Here is a 22,570-nt window from a genome sequence, read left to right on the forward strand (position 1 = left end):
AGACTACATTTTTGACTCTACCTTAAGGGTAGTCCATCCTCTGTTAGTTTCTAGTCCAGACTTCGTCCGGATTAGTCTTATCCGCTTGCCCAGGTAACATCCGGACATCCATCGGATTTATCTCACATCTCAGATCCGGGTGTCCACTATCTGCCCTAGTCAAATCCCGGAAACTCCGGACAACTGTTCTAGCCCCCAGAAATTAAGGGCACATACTCGGGAAAGGGGCACAGCATATGAGCTGAGGCCAAGCCCTTGTGATCCGACCCCCTTGAGCACGTGACCTTAACAGTATATTCGAACTGGCACCTTTCCAAGTATACTTACATCTATCATGGCCCCTACCAAAACAACAAACCCTCTCCAAGTGGCTGGACTAGTTTCTGCCCGCTGGGATTCTACCCCTATCATCGAAACTTCTCTCAGCGTCGTGTTAGCCAGCGTGCTACTGCTGGAAGCATCTCAGAACTCCTGAGTTGTCAACATCTGGAAACCCCTACATGGACTCCAGCCTTAGCCCCTCTGGGCAAAGGAGATCCGGACGACAATGACAATGATGATAATGATGATGATACCCCTGGCGGAAATCTGCTGGATGGGAATGGTGGAAATCCAGACAATGATCCAGATGATGATGATGATGATGAAAATGATGGCCTGAATCCACAGGACCGCGTCATGGTACTCCTATCCAGAGCTATCAACAACCTCACCTGAAACAATTGTTGCACCACCCTTTCTGAAGACCCGAAGGTCAAAGTCCGTGAGCTGGATGTTTTTGATGGCACTGAGCCCCGGAAACTGCGAGCATTCTTTGTCCAGTGCGAACTCAATTTCCAGAGCAAACCCAATGCTTTCCGTACCGGAAGGTCTAAGGTCAACTTTGCCCAATCTTATCTCAAAGGCATGGCCCTTGAATGGTTTGAACCGGACCTCCTTTCTGACGAGAATACTGATCATCCGGACTGGATGGATGACTATTCCAAGTTCATGCTTGAACTCCAGACCAATTTCAGACCTCATGACCCCTCCAGAGACGCGGAAATGCAGCTCGAGCAACTCAATATGTGCAATGGACAGCGCATCAATAAGTACATTGTGGAATTCCAGCGGCTTGCCTCACAAGTCCATGGATGGGGCGATGGAGCCCTATGCCAGCAATTCTATAATGGGCTTCTGGCTCATATCAAAGACAAAATCAGCCGCATGGGAAAACCCACTACCCTCCCGGAATATAAGACCCTTGCACAAACCATAGATGCCCGTTATTTGGAACGCAAGGGAGAGATCTCCCGTGAAACCAGACCCTCCTCGTCCACTCCTCCTAAGCAGTCAGCCTCTGACCGGACCAGCTCCCACTCATCCAGATCTGGAAGTAACAAATCCGGAAATCAGAATTCCAGACATAAACCCAGAAAACCCACTATGTCCTCTACCTTGTCCGCTTCAAAGGCCCCGGACCTTACCTCCAAGTTGGGTAAGGATGGAAAACTAACTTCCAAGGAACACCAGAGGCATTTAGATAAGAAGCTCTGCTTATTCTGTGGTGGACCTGGACACACTGCCTGGGACTGCAACAAATTGACTTCACGTGCTGCTACAGTCACTCCGGAAGCCAAACCAGAAGCCTCGTCCGAGGCAAAAAAATAGTCTGCGACCCTCCTGACTCCGTATGGGATGGGGGTTGCATGATCTCAACCCATACAAAGGAGTTACGTCTTAATGCTGTCTCTGTTTCCAATCCGACTTCACTCTGTCCATATATCACGATTCCAACATATCCCAGTATTTCCGAATTTCCATCTCTTGTAGATTGTGGTTCCTCTCATTGTTTTATAGATACAAATTTTGTCCAAAAATATAAAATCCCTACATACAGAATCCCTCTGCTTCCGCTTCGTTTATTTGATGGTACTTGTAATAACAATATTTCCAAAGCCATAGACCTCCCTGTCCAATTTTCGTCCGGTGTAGTTACCTCTGATACGTTTTACATTACCCCTCTGGATTCATCTTGTTTTGTCATTCTTGGATATACAGTGGCTCAAAAAACTGTCCACATGTTTTGACATTTTTCACTATCTATGATATTGTGTGAGAACAAACAAATGCCTCAAGGACATGGTTATACCACATTGTAGTATGGCTTCAGGGCTTTCATTTGAGCCCTACACCATGGGAATCGGTGGAGATATGGTGGAGATACAAGGCTCACAAAATGGTGACTCATGCGGACAGTTTTTTGAGCACATATTAAAACTATATAAATCATCATTTATGACACCATAACAACCATGCCACCATTAAATAAATTATAAAGTGGTGTCATTATGTCATTTTAAAACCATATCTAACTATACAAACCAAAAATTTCCATATGTCATGGTTATATTCACCATGAAAGCCACCCCCCCTGCTCAAAGGGATAATATCCTCTCTCTTTCCTATTCTGGCCTCTCTGCTTGTCAAATTTCCTCTAGAACTGGAGTATCCAAGTCCACTGTGGCCAAGTTCATCAAAGAAAGTCACACAGACAAGGAAAACTTCTGTGAAGGGCATCCATCCAAGCTCACCTCTACTGATAGGAGGGCTATTATTCAACATATCACTACAGGAAAGGCTGATAATGCTGTCCAGGTCACCTATTACATCAATTCCACCATCACATTCCCTGTCTCTTCACACACTGTGAGAAACATTCTCAAGACAGCTCATCTCAGGTCAGTAACAAGGAAGAAAAGGCTTTCCTCTCTATCACACATATGCAGAGAGGACTAGCACCCTTCTTTTTTCACATATATACCTTGCCATCTGACCCAATCCTATTTATTGTGGTCTTATATGATCATATAACATGCTTCCAGTCCATGTAATCCAATTCTGATGGGCTAAGGCAAAGGTTAGTCATCTCTGTTTATGTGTGATAGAGAGGAAAGCCTTTTCTTCCTTGTTACTGACCTGAGATGAGCTGTCTTGAGAATGTTTCTCACAGTGTGTGAAGAGACAGGGAATGTGATGGTGGAATTGATGTAATAGGTGACCTGGACAGCATTATCAGCCTTTCCTGTAGTGATATGTTGAATAATAGCCCTCCTATCAGTAGAGGTGAGCTTGGATGGATGCCCTTCACAGAAGTTTTCCTTGTCTGTGTGACTTTCTTTGATGAACTTGGCCACAGTGGACTTGGATACTCCAGTTCTAGAGGAAATTTGACAAGCAGAGAGGCCAGAATAGGAAAGAGAGAGGATATTATCCCTTTGAGCAGGGGGGGTGGCTTTCATGGTGAATATAACCATGACATATGGAAATTTTTGGTTTGTATAGTTAGATATGGTTTTAAAATGACATAATGACACCACTTTATAATTTATTTAATGGTGGCATGGTTGTTATGGTGTCATAAATGATGATTTATATAGTTTTAATATGTGCTCAAAAAACTGTCCGCATGAGTCACCATTTTGTGAGCCTTGTATCTCCACCATATCTCCACCGATTCCCATGGTGTAGGGCTCAAATGAAAGCCCTGAAGCCATACTACAATGTGGTATAACCATGTCCTTGAGGCATTTGTTTGTTCTCACACAATATCATAGATAGTGAAAAATGTCAAAACATGCGGACAGTTTTTTGAGCCACTGTATGACAGAAAACTGAACCTGGTCAATTAGGTGGTGAGGTCATAGCACAAACTTGCACCTGGGCCAATGCTCATCATCACAAAAGGAAGATAGGTGATGTTGACAGCAACCAAGATGCTGACAAGGAAAATCATGATGTACCTCCAAAACCTGCTCTAGTTGTAAAGTGCATCTGCCAGGAAAAAACAGATACCGACTGGCAGACAGTTCTTGACATAATCAAGTATGGTGATGAACAAAGGGAAATGTTTACTTGAAGAAGAAAGTTTGATAGCAAGGAAGAGTTAAACCGTGACAGCATTTCAAACATTGTTCTTGTAGCTTAACCTGAGGTCGTATTACTGGTTGTGGTGACAGATGAGTATCTATGCGAGTTCATTGGCTGGATGCTTACTACCGTTAGGGCATTGTGATACATGACTGTGACTGGTGTCATTGTCCACACTCCTGGGCCAGGTTCATGTCTGCTCACCCCAGTGTCTGGGGCAGACTACCGAGACATAGTAGACTAATCCAAATAAGATTGAATACCTCAACCAGATGACAGCAACTGTAACAAGTTGAGTTGAGTGGCTGCTACAACCAGTGAAAAAGAGGTCCATCCATGATCCGAGTCAGCTCAGTAAGTAAAAGTTCTACAACAAGAAAAAATATGACACTCACGGTGCAGCGGCCTTGCCTGGTGGATTGGATCTTTGGTTAGTATTTGGAAGTGATGGCCAGAATACTTGCACTCTTGCACTCATCTGAAGCTATGATGACTCTGGGGGCCATCCATACCGCCGGTTCACTTCATTAACACCAAAAATACACAGTCAAAATGTTAAGTTGGTCAAAACTCCTAAATGAATATGCAGAATGAGGGAGTGGAAAATGACTTCCTGGCTGAACTTTGGTGTTGGATGCCTCATAAATTTGCCCACTGGCACCAGTGGCCCATTCTTCCAAGTCAGTCGAAAAGTCACTGTGACATCCCCAGGCCATGACAGGTACATCTCCAACCTAAGCGACAGTGACCTCGTCCATAATACTACCAATGTCACTCAGTTGAGGCGCGCATACAACTTGAACTGTCAAGGGCCAAGCCTGAAGGATCGAGGAGTCAGTCCACCAAGTCCAATCAAGGTCCTTACTACATAGGACAGTGCTGACCTGAAGAGAACTGTCACAGTCATGTGCTCACTATCACACATGTGGTACTAGTCAGAATGGTAGTAGGAAATAAGCATCAACTAACATTGATCCGGGTGTGTGGCGTTACTAGTACTACTACAAGTCACAAAGAATCAATCACATATGTCGTAACATCGTTCACGTCACAATAATAAATATTTTTTATATGGACTTCTCTGAGTCTGTGTCCAGCTGGTCCAACTTGTCCCTATGGACTCCACTGTGATCTTCTTCAGCCCCAAACCAAATCTGCATCTGGAAATACCCAACACTGAATATCATTGGTGGCATCTTTGACAGGGCATGCGCAATGGTGAGTCTTTTATTTTATTGTGTTACAATGGGCGTTACGTTTGGGATTGTAATCAATGGTGCTGAGATGAGACACTAATTTACGTTTCTAGGTGAGACGATCATGATGGGTGCAGGGGATGAGATGCATTCTGAAATGTGTTTCTGACTTGGACAACTAGGAGTAATAGGAAGGGGAGAAGCGGGAGATGAGGTTGGATTTGCTCAAGGCTATCATATCAGGGGTTCTGGGTTTTCAAAATTATGCATCACATCTAGGGAACTCAGTGGATGTTGTATAAGGTGTTCTAGGCACCGCACTCCCGATGTTGCGCTCTCATCTATACACTACTTATCTGCAAGCTAACATTCACACACCACATTATGGCTTATGACTACCAACCACACCACACCATTGTATCATTCACTCATCCATATTAAACCAACAACCCATCAATTTTGACAACCCAACTCAACCACAACCCACCTATCAGTGCATATATGCCGCACCTAGCTGATCTACTCTACATGCTCAGTGCATGTGCCAAGCTCGCAGCTATTGAAGTCTCGATCATGCGCTGTCATCACAGACTCGGAGTCCCTGATTACAGTGTCACATAAATACCAGGTCAGAGTCAGTGTTCACCATCAACTTCAATCATCATAGTTAACACGATTTCTCCTGTCAATCCAATCCCTGTTTCACCATCACCTGCTGAAGTTCTGGCACACCTCTTTGCTACTCCAGTGCCCCCTCCATCAGTCCTTGCACCAGCCCACCCATCTATCAAGTACTGGTCTAGGCCAACTGCTGCACTGCTGAAGACACTCAAAGCGTCAACTACTACAAATGTCACAAGTACTATGTGCTTACAAAACAACATCACAGAACAACCCTGACGCTCCATTCAGCCATGCAGCCCACCACTTGTTAGCCATCTGGGTCCTTGGTGCTTCTGGCCCTTTGATCACAGCTGCATATGTGGATACTTATCTCAATCATATGCACAATGCTTTCCAGGCACCCAACTGTGTAGTAACTCGGATGATGACCTTGACTACCTTGGCAGTGAAAAGTCAGCCTGAATATTTCCTTCTCTCAGTTGAAACAACTCACAAACGCGACCCAGTTATTATAATGCATACCTGGACTATTTCCACAAAGTAGTTCTCACCCTGGGCACTGCCATCTCAAGCACCCTTGAAAAGTGCATTTTCTCTTCAGAGTACAATATTAACTATTCTCTCGCATCGGGGAAGCAGCAGTCTGAAATGCCTGACCACTTCATGGAAATTCTCATCCACCCCTTATTCACACTGGCTATGGTGCAGAATTCAGTCTTCCTGGTACATTGGCTGAAGGTCTTGCCCAGGTGAGCATTCATCCTGCATGGGCAACCATCTTAATCTCTCATTTACTTTTCCCCAGAAACCCTGATTCTCAGGACAGGCCCAGATTGCATGTGCATGCGCTCACAATCCTCTCGCAGATTACTTGTCAATAGCCATTTCTGGACGCATATCCTCTGCTCATATTGCATGGTGAACTCATCAACTCTTATGCAGAGATGTGGGCATGCAAGATCAACAGCTAGGAAGATTTCAGTTGTCACCTCAAGGAGCTCGTATGGGCAAGTACTTTGATGTACAGCATCAGTAGCTGGGATGGCGAGGGAAAGGAGTATCTTGAACAAAGGGTATGACATGGATGTGACGTGACGTGAGCTTGGCATGTGCACTGAGCATAGATTGGCCAAGTGCATGTAAGCATACAGTATGGCAAAGTGCGCAAGTCCACGCTGGCACTTGCAGAGATGCTCATTCAGGTGTATAATTGTGTTCTGTAGAAGGGGGTACCATATGTTGGGTGTCACCACATGTGGACTGTCCCCACCAGGTAGTGCACATGCTGCTAGCTGGGCCAGAATGCCAGGGAGAGTCATTGGGTATGTGAAGTGCGCTGGGGAAGGGAGGCACACAAGTGGTCACAGTGTGGCGAAGAACTTGCGCAGGGGGAGAGCAGGGCATCCACATATGAGCCACCAGGTGATGCTCACGAGGTGTGCAGAGAGACTGGCTTTGGTATGCAAGGTGAACTCAACTTAAGAGATGGGAGGAAGAGGCATGAAGTGACGACGTGCATGGTGAAGGCCCATTTCGTTTTGCTTGCTTGAGTCCTATTCATTTTTTGTCTTGAATTCCATATTTGTGATTGTACATCACCCACCTCTTCGTGAATGATATGTACTCACACCCTTTTTCACTGGCATCCAATTCAATGCTATACTATTTTTGCGAGGCAAAGTCACACCCTCCATTATCCCTCACTGTAGTTGCCACATAGTGTCCTCACCAAGTCATAGTAATGTTTAAGGGTTTTGTCATATCACATTAGCAGTCAATCATCCGGTGTGTGCTCATGTCAATGTCAGCATCTGTGGTATCCTATTCAGGCAATCGTGTTCACCCAACACTAGATTACTTGGCTAATGATATTTTTTCCTAAATAGGTTTCATTCAAGCGACCTGTGCTAGCATTATTTACTGATCCCAACCAACATATAAGATGCGAGCTGGTAAGTTCTATTCCTCACTTGCACTTTGCCATCATCCCTTGACTATTTCATTCTACCAATTCATTTACTTTTTCCTCTCTGTCTCTATGTCTCAAGTCGAGGGCAGCATGTTGCATGTCGAGGGCCAGCAGGACGACTCGGAGGGCAGCACGTCACCGCATGCCGAGGACCAGCAGGACAGAGGCAACATTCAGCCCCAACAATCTCAAGCAGTAGCAACACACGTGCAAGGTCTACAGAGACAGAAAATCACTCAACTGGAGGAGAAACTAGAGGCTCTAGAATCCAGGTGTGCAGTCAAAGAAAGGCATGACTGCTATCACATGCATTAAATTACTTTGCTCACCCTCTTTCAGGCAAAAAAACTGGTATGCAGCTAAAGGAAGAGTGATCAGATGTGTTGTTGCCCTGTTCGATAGTATTGAAGACCTCATCACTGAAAATGACAGAAGATACAATGATGATGACCAAGATACTAGTGTCGAGTAATTATTTTTCCCTTGGCTCATGCATGCCACTCATTGACATGGTTGCATAGTCAAGATCGGCTGCAGATCAGCTATGCCACCCTAGCCAAAACTTTGCCATGGTTTCACAAAAGAGGTTCAGAGATAGAGTATGATGAATACTCGCATATGTTAGAGATGGTTTGTCTTTAATTTCAACAATTGTGTCATGGTTGAGTCTTTGCCTAGCTTCGACAAGGGGCTGATGGTGCTTGCGGAGATGATACCTCGAAGCTGAAGACTCTTGTTTCAGAATGGGTCAATCGCAAATTCAAGCCACTTCCCCCCGTTGACCATGATGATAAGCATTTACATGGATTTGCCCATGATGTGTGTGGCAAGTTACTCTGTCTGGCTGAGCTTGATTGGGACAATCCAGAGCAAGTACTAGTGCACTCACTATCTTGAGATCTGATACTCATCAGTTAACCAGAGTAAGGACAGGAATTCAACATCGCTCAGATAGCTATGTTATCACAGATCTGTCATTTCCCGCCTTCTTGTATGATAAGTACACCACCAATCCAAATGATCTTGAGGAAGGCCTTTTCAAGGGCAAACTGCTTATTCAGGTTTGTTGCACCAAAGCATTCTGACAGCAAACTGACTGATATTTGCAGAGCTACAAAGCTGTGTTCACATCACCCTCCTCAGCAAAGGACATTGAAGGCGATGGCAACAGCGCAGATGTCATCAGCAACAACCAACAGGTTAAGAAGTCCTTATCTGGAATCAAGGCCAAGAAACACATAGCACAAATCATCCACATGGACAAAGTCACTCCATGCTCAATCACATACATCGCATGTCAAGTAAGTTATAATAGTTGGTCAGATTTATGACGCATCTTCACTTTACACTGGCAGGTGCGATTCACACTCTCTTCTGTTACTTCATGGCAGTCCATGGATGGTGACTTTGACTATCTGCAATTCTGGCAGAGCATCATGGACTTCTTCGAAAGGGCCCCAGGTCAAGAAGTGCATTGCAGGGTAGAAAGACTACTTGAGTGGTGGACTAGGTACATCATCTATACTCCAAACTATGCCTCGTCTGAACTCTGTTTTAAGAAAAGTTTTTGGAAGGAATCGCCAAGGTGAACTTAGCAATGCAGCAAAGGCCAATTTGTCCATCAATGCCCTTGCAAGGCAGAGGGAACAACATGACAATGCCGCATTTGATTCACCCCAGGTATAGCGTAGATCTCTCAGAATCATAGTTTACTAGTTAGTTTGCCATTAATGCCATGGCTCGATATTATTTGCTTGGTGCGAAATAAATTTGATGTCATGGTTTAACAAGAATTGTTCCTGTTTGTCATTAGAGGATACAGCTGTTATTGGTAGACCCACCTGCTTGTGTTTGGTAGGCTGGATCCAGGACAGAAGGTTGCTGGTTTGAAGAGCTTGTTTCAAATAAATAATGTTGCCCGACGATTACATTATCACTACATCAAGGACCTAAACCACCACAGTCTTATATGTCTGCTTAGGAATTCCTCCTGTAGTGTGCAAAGACACGCGATAGTGTTGATCTGTGGCACATTATGCAATGAGCTCGCTAAGTGGTAAGGGAGATACTGCGACAATCCATGGTCCACTGCCGTCAAGTGCTGAGCTAGAGGACTATACTATAAAGATATAGTGCCTGCACAAGGCCATGACCTCTCATCACAGTATCCAAAGTAGGGTGCAACTCCCTGTCATTTGATTTTTGAAGCATGTGCCATCGAAATCTTCAAGCAGAACACAAATCAATTGTCATTCACATAGGGAAAGATATAGTACCTGCACAAGGCCACAACCTCTTGTCACAGTATCCAAAGTAGGATACAGCTCCCTGTTGTTTGATTTTTGAAGCATGTGCCATCGAAATCTTCAAGCAGAACATGAATCAATTGTCGTTCATGTAGAGAAAGATATAGTACCTGCGTAAGGCCACAACCTCTCATCATGGTATCCAAAGTAGGATACAACTCCCTGTTGTTTGATTTTTGAAGTGTGTGCCATCAAAATCTTCAAGCAGAACATGAATCAATTGTTGTTCATGTAGGGAAAGATATAGTACCTGCGCAAGGCCACAACCTCTTGTCATGGTATCCAAAGTAGGATACAACTCCCCATTGTTTGATTTTTGAAGCATGTGCCATCAAAATCTCAAGTAGAACACAGGTTAATTGTTATTTGCATGGAGAACACATTGTCATTCTCTGGAAGATACTTGACATCAGTGTTACTTGGACAATGGTCCCATGATTTACAAACACCAAGCATTTCAAACAGATAGCGTCAAAAATTACAGTGGGACACAGGTCAATTTGTCACTCGCATCAAGCTCAGGTCATAAACACATCTGGCAGCTGCACAAAGGCAACACTTTTTCGCACAGATGCCCATTCAACATATAGCAGACAAAAATTAGATGTCTAAGGAAAGTGACATCAAAATTTCAAGGAGAACCTGAGTTGATTGTTGCTCACGTGATGAATACACTGTCACTCTCTGGAGGGTGCTTGCCATCAGTGTTACATGGGCAGTTGTCCCATGATTGACGAACATTAGACATTCCGATCAGATGGTGTCAAAATTCAAAGTGGGGTACAAACTTATTATTGTTCGCTCACTGAGCGCATTGTTGTTCCTCGGAAAATACTCGCTTTCTGACTTAGCTTTCAAATTATGAATACATTGTCGTTCTTTGGACGGCACTAGCTTTCACGCTTAGTTCCCACACTGTGGCCCGCAACTCCAAAATGGCAGTTGAAGTCCATCTTGCTTGTTCGTCAGCGTTTGTTGCTTTGACGCTTAGTTTCGACATTGTGGTCCACAATTTCAACATGGTAGTTGAAATCCATCTTGCTTGTTCATCAGCGTTTGCTCCGCCTGCCCTTAAAGTTTGAGTTTGAGTGATGTAAGAGTCTTTTCCCAATCACGACCTGGTGCAGGAACTTCAGAAACTCCTCTTTCCTCTATAAGGTCAAACATGATAATGTGATGCCCGATAACAGAATTATGCAGATGCTTGTGATTATGGACTATATATTGCTATATATGTCATTCTAATTTGTCCACCAGTTCTCTGATGTTTGAGTTGTCATAATCCACGAGTTTGTTTTGGAATTGATAGCGGGTGAAAATTTCAAGCTCATCAAGACACGACCAAGCCAAAAATCAAGAATTTGGATCTAATTATTTTAAGAGAGTCTGTCTTAGCGCATCCTGACTTATTTGTTCTTGAATGGCTGTCAGCCTCGTTCAAGTTTTCATTAAGAAAACCTTAAGTAACATGCACTTTTCCTGATGCATTGCAGACCGGGAGTGCCAACGCTGCTGCTACAGCTAACCACCCTTCCCCGTTGGACATTGAACATGTTCCAGACGTCAATTGCTTTGCAGTTCTTACAAGGTGCTTCCCGCGTCTTTCACGAACTCGACAGACAAGTCCTGCTGCTCCGCTCACCGGCTAAGCGGCCTCTCCCTTTCGAACCTTGTTATAGATATCACCACATGTATCAAGTATTTGAAGACACACAATTTGGTGCTGATCCTGAAAGACATTATTCGTGGTAGAGAGTAAATGATGATATCTAACTAGTACTTCGCCCCCATACATCATGAGCATGGTCCACATAGTGTATTACAAAACTCATACAAAAACTTGGTGCGTTGTAAATACTGATCAAGTCGTCGACACCGGCTAGTTCAATATCCTCATACAAGTCACTCTTAAGAGACCCCCATTGAACTGCACATAGTTGCCGCACTGGCCCTCGGATTGGGGCAGACACAACGCCGAGGAACTTGATCATGATCTTCTCTATGTTGGATACTTCTGTCCTGCGACTAATGATAAGCAGGTGCAACTGAGAGATGAGGACATGGAAGTACCCATTGAGGAGCGAAGTTCTTCTAGAGGACATTTCCTCCTGACAAAGATTCTGGTAGAAGAACACCGGGATGTTTGGGACAGGCCACAGGAATCGACATTCTTGTGAAGACGTTCGTGAGAAGTGACACCATTCCGTAGAGCGTTTTCATAGAAAATATTCGATGGATTCAGACGAACAAGGGTGCATGTGGCTGGTACAACGGGACATTCGAAGAACGATTGTGTCAGACGAGCGTGTGCTTTCTTGTTCGTGATAACCGGACCAAGTTGCTGGTGATCACCAACAAGGACAACAGCCAAGCATCATAGGGGTTGATTGAGGCTGCAGAACTACTCATCTATGTGCTTGGTGGGTGAGCTGACATTGTATGCAACAAATAGAACTGGACGCACCAACTGGAGGAGCAGCATACTGTATTCCAAGGAAATCGGTGATATTGGTCGCTGTAACTACTGAGCTCTAGTACTGGGCATAATCCAAGTCGAGAATGAATACAGATACCGTGGCTGCCGAAGACGAAAACACTTCTAGTGCAAACAAAACCTGCCATGTGACCAATATATTGGCTTTAATAGACAGTTTAAATCCCATAGATCGCGCAGGGATAACAATCTTTGATCAGGGTGATCGAATAACGCGACCTGATGCATGCGGCATTGCAAACCTTGCGAAAGTAGGGTCCAAGACGACCTATGGAGAGAATTCAAGTGTGACCACTGCCATAGGACATTTGCCTGATTGTGCGGGCCAGGTGAGGAGGCGAGTGATGCTGAGCAATGTTTGAACCGGCTAGTGATGGTCGTTCTGATCGTGAAGAATGCTTCTCGGAGAACAGCCCTCTGGGTCACCCGACCCTAAGCCTCTCACACAGTTCGGGCCGTCCGCCACGTAGAAAAGTTAAGGGAGTTCAGGCTGGTGACGAGATTTCATTGAACTTGACGAATGGATGAATAGTTAGTAGTAATTAGTCTACGTTGTTGATCTCCCAAGCTACACTGTAGAAGAAGCAAACCCTATATCCATGTGATGGGGAAAAAAACTAATTAAAATTTGACGTTAGCATTGTCAGTTGGACTGCCGCCCGCAGCACGTGGTCACTAACAGCGTATGATAGAGCGGTGAGCCGTGATCGTACGGCTTGGAGTGCAGACTCTGCTTCGTAGGCATGCGAAGGTGCACATAAATTCTGGATTGCTAGTGTTCCCGCAGATCGCGATTGTGTCAATAGTTTCGACACCGGGTGCATCGTTTATTCTGATTTAGAACTGGGAGAATCGCAGGTTTTAGGATAAACGCATTGAAGTGGGACCGCGAGGAGAACAGGACACGAACCTGGACGCTTGAGCAACGACGGTGCACGATCGGGATTGATATTCAGCAAGGTGAAGAGCACGACTTGAAAGTCGACACTCACAAAGTCATGACAACAACCTGATTCCCGTTATTACAATCTCTTGCTTGCTACAATCATCTCAAGGAATACTGAGAGGGTACATGAATGCGGAATGCCCCCCCCCGGGAATGCAATGTGTGACACTGTGACTTACACGAATTGTACAACCTTCCCCATAGTAGTGGTATATCGTTCTCCTGAGGGAAACTGGGTAGCAGTAGCTCTGCTGGAACCATGTTAATAAGGCATCCTTCTGGTCTGTGACAGACTGGATGGAGGTCCAATTAACGTGCTCTCAAGTCGGCCTTCCCCATTCTGGTATTCTTTTCTTGGCATTGATGCAGGCAATGAGGACGCTCCCGAGCTGAACGTTCAACGATGGCCTGATCAAAATGCTGCTACTGAAGGGTATATAGCAAGCGATCGATGATCAACCCCAGTAAAAGTCGGTCAGACGCCAGCCGACGGAGAACGACGGAAATCGACGAACTGTGAAAAGTATGATGTCAGTCGACGAGCGTCGACAAATGGCGCGTTACGTCGATGCACAGACGACTGGTAGCAACGCTGATTGACGCCAGTCTATAAAACATCGAGTAGTTAGATTTCCGTAGATTTGAATAGATGGCTCGCATCCATTGGTTCTCACATCATATCGACGCAAATTGACGGAAAACAATGCATTTGAAAGCTACAAAAGCAACAAAAAAAAAGCTAAAAATGGGCTACCCGCCCGCTCATTCGCACCAGCTCTTCCGTCCTACTACCCACCCCTGCTGACGATACCTAGCACCTAGCTAATGCAGCGTACCACCAGAGAACTTTGCAAGAACATCGACTGTGTTCGCGGTCCAAACACAGCCAGCAACCTAGATAGAACACACGAATAAGTGTATAATTTACATTAACAAACAGTTCTTCTGATCCACATCTGCGCTTGCATGAAGGCCTGTCGTCATCACTGCTACTGGAAGATGTAGTGGAAGAGGGTGTACGTCCCGAACCAGAGGCAATGGGAGGTTGCATGAGAGATGGTCCTGCAGCTGGTGCATTGTTCGTAGTAGTAGCAACAAAGTTTTGAAATGACCGAGAGAGCCGTGCAGCTCGCACTCGAGGCTTCTCATCCTCATCAGCCTCTTGCAGGTGTCTTTGCCATGTCCTGAGGGACTTCAGACACTTCCGCTGTCCATGACAATATTTCCGACAGCAACACCAGTGTTCTGCGTTCATAGGCTAACTACAATGTCATGTGCTTAGTAGCCACATAGTAAATGAAAGAACACACCTTTGGGAGCCTTCAGATTGGTTTCGAGTAGCCTCAGTGACACGACAAAGTACAAAATCAATGTTGCTCAAGACTCGTTGAACGTACGCTGAGCTGCGCAGCGTGCAAGAGAATATTGGCCTTATCAGCTCAAATCAAACACGTTGTTCAACGTTTGTTTACACAAGTTAGATTTCCATCAATCTAGGTCTACTGACTACTCCGAACCTACAAATCCATCAATCTCCGTCCGAGGGCATCTGACCGATTCTTACTGGGGATCAACAAGAGAAAACGTTCCAACTGAGCTTGAATGTTCTGAGCTTCCGATCAAGCCAAAGCTGTTTACATAACATTGAGAATAGCTGCTTCCCTTTTTCTTTTCCCCTGGCATCCGATATCCAATGTTATTCCACAGTATGCTCAGTGTAACCTCCGTCAGCGTCGTTCACATGCATCGGACTACTCCTTAAGTATTGCAGTCATGGGCTGATCGTGGCTCGGCACACCAGTCAAGCGCCATAAGGCATCGGTGGTTGAAATACCTTTCCAGAAATTTCTGGTAGGGAACGGACGCAGACGTAGTACGCCAGAGGTGTCCAACATGGACATATGCCGTATTTCAAACGTGAAATAGGTAGTTCGCGTTTCATTCACAGATCTACCGGGATCGATAGAAGGAACAACTGTCTTTCTCCCATCGGTTTGCCTACGGAAGACTAACTGTAATCCAGAATGCCCGGGACCGCTGACAAGGTCTGAGTCTTCGGTATAGAACTGTCAAACAACTTTCACGTCCTTGATTGGCACGCAGCACCAGGGTGGATGTATCCCTATTTCGGAGAGAGATCCAAGGAGTCTCAAACATTGGAAGCAGCGTATACAACCTGAGGCATATGAAGGCCTCCTTGCTGCGTTTTGTTCACCTATCAGTAAATACACAATCAATGCGAGAAGAGATCTTGGGTCGACTGACTCGGATGTGGCCAAGAAATTGTGTCAACTACAATATTAGGTCGAAACACAGTAAACGGCGCCTACTGAAATAAACTCCTCAAAGAAGCGCTGAAGGTGTTGCTAAACCGTATACGGGACACCACGTGTCTACAGCAAGGCCAACGTGAGGGTTCAGCGATAGTAAGTATCTTGATCTTGATGCAACTTAACGACTACTCACCATAGCGCATGTAAGTGATTGCTGCTCCCTCAGTGTTCCTGCTAACCGAGACACCGAACAAAGATTGCATGGCAGTCGCCACTCACAAAGCATCCCCTAAAGCGCCTGCCCAGCCCGCACGAAAGGAACCGCCTTTTCCCGAACTGACGTTCGAGGGTCACGAAGCATCTGTATATGACGTAGTTTTCATTCTTGGTACCCGTCTCCTCGTCACTGGCTCCACTGACCAGAGTCTTCGGGTGTGGGATCTGGACACGGGGAAACAAGTGGGGGAGCCCTTGTTGGGTCACGATTCCGCAGTCTGGAGGGTCGCAGCATCCCCCAATGGGCGTTGGATTGTGAGTGCAGGAGGGAATGGAAGCATCCTGGTCTGGGAAGTTGCAACAAACAAGAAAGAGTTCAAGAAAGTCCTCGTCTCATTCAAGGGTCATGGGAACTTGGAATCTGTCTGGGATGTTGTATTTGCACCGGACAGCGAGACATTTGCAAGTGCGTCAGGGGACGAAACGGTATGCGTGTGGAAGAGGGAGACGGGAAAAATAGTCCTGGGACCACTCAAAGTGGGCAGTGACGCATACTCGGTGTCGTACTCTCCGGATGGGACAAAACTGGCAGCAGGCACCGAGGAACACATCATCGTTTGGAATACAGCAACGGGAGAAGAGTTGCTGAAAATAAAACAGCGGGCATGGTGAGTCGCATTCACTCCAGATGGTCTCCATCTCGTCAGTGGAAACAACAATGATATCCAAATATCAGATACTATCACCGGAAACATTATCAGACAGTTCGACGCCCACACCACCCGATTCTTTTACTCACTAGCCATTGCTCCCGATGGCACAAAATTCTCAACCACTTCATTCGACAGCACGACGCGGTTCTTTGACCTGACCACTTTCGAACCCATCGGCGAGCCACTCGAGCACCCTGACACTGTCTTCAGTGTGGCTTTTTCCGGGGACAGTCAGCTCATCACCACTGGCTGTGAGGACAAGATTGTTCGCACATAATAGTTCCTCTGAGCGAGTCGGAAAAGGAGTCCCAGCAGGTGAGCAAATTCTCTTCTTGTGTCGTGCCTCATATTGACCTGTCATACGGTCCACACAGAAAATTCTGAAGGTACGCTTTCACGCTCATCATTTTTCACAATCCCTAACTTCAGTACTGCAGCAAACCGTCCAGCCTCGCTCAAGACGCGCTCCAATACCGACTAATAGGTTCTTCGATGATGTAAGTCCATATAGTGCAGTAGATTCAATGCACGTCTCATCATCCTTTGATAGTTTGATCCTGGACACAACAACTGCGCTACAACCACTACGCGCCATGGCAAAGGCTTCAACATCAAGAACATGATGGATCGTCTCTTTTCTCGCTCCTCCACTCCCCAGGGCCATTCTCCTCGCTCACGCAGGATTCCCCTTGTAGACGTCTTCGCAACACGAGGCAAATATGTAAGATTTCCTAACCTTTCGACATCTATCTCGTGATGTTGATATCGTCTCGCAGCGCACTGCTAATGCCCAGAGTGGAAAACGACATCTGGCGAAGCTGCTACGTCCCCCTCGAAAGCAAGCTCACGCCGGTGCATCAAGCAGCAGGACGCCACCAGCAGGGACATCTAATGTGGTCGATGAAACTACGCCAGCAACATTGCAGATCGGAAGTCCTAATGCTTCTGCTACAGCTAACCACCCTTCCCTGTTGGACGTTGAACATGACTCAGACGTTAGCTGCTTTGCAGTTCTTACAAGGCGCTTCCCGTGTCTTTTACGACCTCGACCGATAGGTCCTGCTGCTCCGCCCACCAGCTAAGCGGCCTCTCCCTTCCGAACCTTTCTGTTGGAGTAGATATCACCACATGTACCGAGTATTTGAAGATACATGCAATTCTATGTTGTTCCTGAAAGACCTTGCTCGTGGTAGAGAGTAAATGATGATATCTAACTAGTACTTCGTCTCCATGATGTCATATCACAGCTAGCGTGGTCCATTGTAAATCCTGATCAAGTCGTCAATGCTATCCACTTCAACATCCTTTTATAAGTCGCTCTCAAGATACCCCCGTTGAACTGCACATGGTTGCCGCACTGGCCCTCGGATTGGGGTAAGAACAACGCCCGACTCGAAGAATTTGATCACGATCTTCTCCCCGTTGGATACCTCTGTCCTGCGACTAAGAGATGAGGAGATAGAAACACCTATTGAGGAGCTAAATTCTTCTGGAGGATGTGTCTTCCTGACAAAGGTTCTGGTAGAAGAACACCAGAATGTTTGGGGCAGGCCACGGGAATCGATATTCTTGTGAGGACGTTCGGGAGCAGTGGCACCATTCCATAGAACGCCTTCATAGCACATGTTGGAGGGAATTCAGACGACAGCCTGGCGGTTGCCAACGAGGATGACAGTCAAGCCCGTCAGAGGGATCATGCGTAAGACGTGCTCAAAGTTTGGCTAACGTACGACCCGTATGTGGGATACCACGTGTGTGCAGCAAGGCCGACACGTAGATTCAACGATCATGAGGACCGAGGACCGATATAATGTTCAACTTGACTGCCACTTACCACAGCTCATGTAAGTATCTGCTCCTTCGTTCAATGCTCCTGCTAACCAACACACCGGACAAGCTTGAATGGCGGCCACCACTCACAGAAACGGGACATCCAAAGTGTCCACCCTGTCAATCGATAAGGAAACATCTCAGGCCAAACTTACGCTCAGGGGTCATGAAGAATGGGTGTCCAGCGTAGCTCTCATCCCTCGTACGAATCTCCTCGTCACTAGCTCTGCCGACAAGACCCTTCGGGTGTGGGATCTGGACACGGGAAAACAAGTGGGAGAGCCCTTGTTGAATCACGATTGCGCAGTCTGGAGGGTCGCTGCGTCCCCCGACGGGCGTTGGATTGTGAGTGGAGGGTGGAATGGAAGCATTCTTGTCTGGGAAGTTGCAACAGACAAGACAGATCTCAAGAGAGAGCCCGTCTCGTTCAAGGGTCACGAGATTCTGCTTCGAAGCCTTGTATTTGCACCGGACAGCGAGACATTTGCAAGTGCATCAAACGATTTGACAGTATGCGTTTGGAAGAGGGAGACGGGAACAATAGTGCTCGGACCACTCCGACTGGAGGAGCTGCCAAACTCGGTGTCGTATTCTCTGGATGGGGAAAAACTAGCAGCAGGGACCGACAAACACATCATCGTTTGGAACACAACAAATGGAGAACAACTACTGAAAATAGAACAACGGGCATACAGACTTGCATTCACTCCAGATGGTCTCCGTCTCGTCAGTGGAAACAACAATGACATCCGAATATCAGATGCAGCCACCGGAGACATAATCAAACAGTTGCAATTGTACGGGCACACCGATTACCTGGTCTCACTGGCCATTACTCCCAATGGCACCAAATTCGCCCTCACATCATGCGACAAGACAACGCGGTTCTTTGACCTGACCACATTCGAACCCATTGGGGAGCCGCTCGAGCACCCTGACATCGTCACATGCGTGGCATTTTCCGAGGACAGCCAGCTCATCGCTACTGGCTGTGAGGACAAGCTCGTTCGCACATGGTCAGTTCCTCTGAGCGAACTAGAGAAGGAGCTTCAATAGGTGGGCGGTTGACCTAGTGTATTAACAAGGCATCTAAAAACATGGTGAACTGCATATCCTGAATAAGTCGCTGACACTTACCACTTCAATATCCTTGTAACAAGTCCTGAAGAGACCCATTTAATTGTATATAGTTGACGATGTAGGAACCGTAGGGTGTGATAGCGTGACGTCGATATGGGCAGGCACGATACCTGGGGCGGGCCATGGGAAATCGACACTCTTGCGAAGACGCTCCGAAGCAGTGGCGCTGATCTGTAGCGTGCCGCCGAAGAACATGTATGAGGGAGACTCGAAGAAACGAGAACCCATGCGATACTGCACTTGCAGAGGAAGGGTCTAATCCCAAGTATGACCAGACGTTCGAAGAACGATTGCGTCAGACCAGCGCGCATAGCTATTTTGTTCATAATCAGCGGACCAACTACTGATTATCACTGACGAAGACTACCTGCTTACAGCTAAGCGCCAGAGAAACCATACATTCGGCTTCATCGCCAGTTGTGGGACATTTCGTCAATAAATAAAAGCGTGCCCGGCTCAGTAGCTTGATGTAGCTTGAATCAACACCGTCCTAAACTTGAGCTTATTGAGACGAGGGTCACCAGCCCCGACACATGTGCATCGGATAACATCCGCAGCACCAAAAATCTCTTTCTCGCGCAAGATCATGTCCGAGAAGCTCGTGATACTGGCGAGGAGTTTAATGGATTTAATATGGTATAGTGGAACGAACATACAATGTAGCCATCAACGCTCTTCCCAACTTCATCAAAAAAATAGCGTTCTTGCTGTATGCACCTGTGGATTGTCCAGAGCAAATGTTTCTCAAAGACCTTGTATTTGTCAGATCTGCGTTCAAACACTCCTCATTTTCTGAACCCGATGTAGACGTCCACGTTCGTCCCCTGGGACTTAAGAGCCTGAGCCAGGGAATCAGTCACGTCTATCTGAATAATATCTTCGTCGCAACCCGAGTGTTTTTGCGGACTGGTTGCATTTCCCAAGGCGAACTGCCGTTCGCTCCAGTTCTCGGGACAACTCTACCCGGGAGGATGTTGAAGATGACTGCAGAGGCACGAACGCCCAACACGGACATATATCAGGTTTCAAAAGTGAAATAGGCAATCCCCGTTCCAGTGGTATTTGCGCGCAGATCTACCATAATCCCAAAAATCCGTCACCACCGACAAGTATAAACCACCAGAGTCTTCGATACGGTTCCCATAGTCTGCGATAGTGCGAGCAGTTTTTCCAAGAGATGATTTCTTTTATATGCGAACCAGAAATCTGCGGTTGAGAATTCCAATGCGGCCACAATGAAACACCAGTCTCCATGGAAGAGTCACCGTGATCTAGAAAATACGGAAACTCCGTCCCCCGTAAATATGAATCAAACTGTTTTTTTCGATTGAGTAGTTCAAGATGAGCGCGTTATCCTATCTTGTTGACGGGAACGGCGTGATTTAGCTTTTGAATTCCTGAGAATCGAGTTACTGTTGGCGTAGCACTTAGAACACAAATGGGATGGGTAACGAGAGCTATCTGAGCTGTAGCAGAAACGACAAACGACACAACCCAACCTAAAATGATGAAAGTATGATAAATTCAAAGAACGAACGACTAAGTAAGTAATGTCTTCCAAACTCACCGCAGCTGTCTCCCCTGACCCTGTGATAGTACGTACTCGTGCACATCGGCCCTCTTTTCCGAGTATCCAGCAGGTGCGTTGTCGTGACTGGAAGGAGCCGATGGTCATGAATGGACTGTCCGAGTCGATGAGTAACTGCCGACAGACTGTCGTACCATTCTAGTAAGCACCTGCTATGTTTTGATGTGGCGAGACCAGTTCCGGTATTAACATTATGCATGATGCATCATGGTACCGTTTAACGGATTTCTGCCGTTCAGCCAGTTCCTAAATTATAGACAAGTGTATCATGAGTCATGCATTGTGAGTCATGCACAACCAATCCTTGATACGTAATCAAACTATAACTTCCATCGGACTACGGTCATCGATTGATTCGATTGCATCACTAGGTCGGCATAAGCATCGACGGCCCGCCGCGTAGTACAAGATGAGAGCTGTTGTCCAACGCGTCGCATCGGCTTCTGTATCAGGTAAAACCTATTAGCAAAGTTATCACGGCTAGTAAGTATACCTAATCTGCATCACAGTTGACGGAAAAGTGATTTCGAGCATATCCCGAGGACTGATGGTCCTAGTTGGAATCGGTACTGGTACGGATATACATCCCGCTTATCCTGTGCAGATACGTAACCAACTAGTACTTGCGCAGGATAGATGACACGCTGGCAGATGTCGAAACCTTGACGAACAAAATGCAAGGACGAATACACCTTCGGCCCTTGTCTTCCGCGCTGACCACTAGCACTACTTCCAAACAGACTTAACATCCGCGTCTTCGATGCGAATGGTACGATGTGGAAGTCGAGCGTTAAGGACATCGCTGGCGAAGTTCTATGCGTCTCCCAGTTCACGCTAATGGCGAACACTACCAAGGGCAACAAACCTGATTTTCACCGTGCGATGGTGTGCCATTTCAATTTCTTGATGATTTAACGGCAATTGCATGGGTTCTCCACAGTCCTCGAACGCCTCCAGCGAACTGTATGCGACGTTTCTCGAGAAGATGCGGCGTCTGTACGTGCCAGATCGAATACAAGGTCAGCTTCGTTCTAGTTGAGTGCATAATGCCGTGGTTAATGTACTTTTCCAGATGGGCAATTCGGTGCTATGATGAATGTCTCGTTGACAAACGAGGTATGGGGTCTTGTTACTCGAGCTTTTTATGCGGTGATGCATGCTGTTTGCGTAGGGACCTGTTACTCTGACGTTGGATACTCGGAAGTTTGAGTATGTTTCGGTTTCAGGAGGTACAGACAAGAAAACGAGTGAGAACGGCAACAAAGAGGCCAAGAACCAAACGGCTGACGTTGCTGGCTCGAGATCTGTTGCCAGTGTCAATCCAGGTCAAACTGACTCGGAGGTAGACGTTTCGTAGTGTTCGTGT

General features: G+C 46.3%; 5 protein-coding genes across 5 annotated transcripts; 2 read left to right on the forward strand and 3 right to left on the reverse strand.

Moving 5' to 3' along the window:
• Positions 1–7,767: 7,767 nt before the first annotated feature.
• Positions 7,768–9,556, forward strand: BJ212DRAFT_1294763 (uncharacterized protein; the record flags this gene model as incomplete). The annotated part of the gene is made up of 9 exons (XM_041332249.1): positions 7,768–7,970; positions 8,038–8,166; positions 8,220–8,328; positions 8,377–8,517; positions 8,613–8,759; positions 8,808–8,999; positions 9,054–9,208; positions 9,258–9,378; positions 9,512–9,556. 9 exons carry the CDS (start codon positions 7,768–7,770, stop codon positions 9,554–9,556), a joined length of 1,242 nt encoding a protein of 413 aa, XP_041200359.1.
• A 2,646-nt stretch (positions 9,557–12,202) lies between these two features.
• BJ212DRAFT_57223 (uncharacterized protein) lies at positions 12,203–12,759 on the reverse strand. Its single transcript, XM_041343542.1, has 3 exons — positions 12,578–12,759; positions 12,469–12,525; positions 12,203–12,413 (listed from the first exon to the last, which is right to left on the reverse strand). The coding sequence occupies exons 1-3, from the start codon at positions 12,665–12,667 to the stop codon at positions 12,300–12,302; spliced, it is 261 nt and encodes an 86-aa protein (XP_041200360.1). The 5' UTR covers positions 12,668–12,759; the 3' UTR covers positions 12,203–12,299.
• Positions 12,760–17,841: 5,082 nt separating this feature from the next.
• On the reverse strand, positions 17,842–18,410 carry BJ212DRAFT_57264 (uncharacterized protein). The gene has a single exon (XM_041343544.1). It carries the CDS (start codon positions 18,269–18,271, stop codon positions 17,954–17,956), a length of 318 nt encoding a protein of 105 aa, XP_041200361.1. The 5' UTR covers positions 18,272–18,410; the 3' UTR covers positions 17,842–17,953.
• A 959-nt stretch (positions 18,411–19,369) lies between these two features.
• Positions 19,370–19,929, reverse strand: BJ212DRAFT_1312825 (uncharacterized protein; the record flags this gene model as incomplete). Its single annotated transcript, XM_041334066.1, has 2 exons — positions 19,370–19,565; positions 19,614–19,929. A coding segment is annotated over one exon (312 nt), but the record flags the coding sequence as incomplete, so codon positions are not given.
• Positions 19,930–21,613: 1,684 nt separating this feature from the next.
• Positions 21,614–22,561, forward strand: BJ212DRAFT_1257623 (D-Tyr tRNAtyr deacylase-like domain-containing protein; the record flags this gene model as incomplete). Its single annotated transcript, XM_041329872.1, has 7 exons — positions 21,614–21,656; positions 21,714–21,776; positions 21,841–21,907; positions 21,945–22,089; positions 22,145–22,223; positions 22,277–22,320; positions 22,376–22,561. The coding sequence occupies 7 exons, from the start codon at positions 21,614–21,616 to the stop codon at positions 22,559–22,561; spliced, it is 627 nt and encodes a 208-aa protein (XP_041200363.1).
• Between the last annotated feature and the right edge of the window lie 9 nt (positions 22,562–22,570).

The sequence above is a fragment of the Suillus subaureus genome (assembly GCF_016647635.1).
Source record: "Suillus subaureus strain MN1 chromosome Unknown BJ212scaffold_1, whole genome shotgun sequence".
In the NCBI taxonomy this organism is placed as follows: domain Eukaryota; kingdom Fungi; phylum Basidiomycota; class Agaricomycetes; order Boletales; family Suillaceae; genus Suillus; species Suillus subaureus.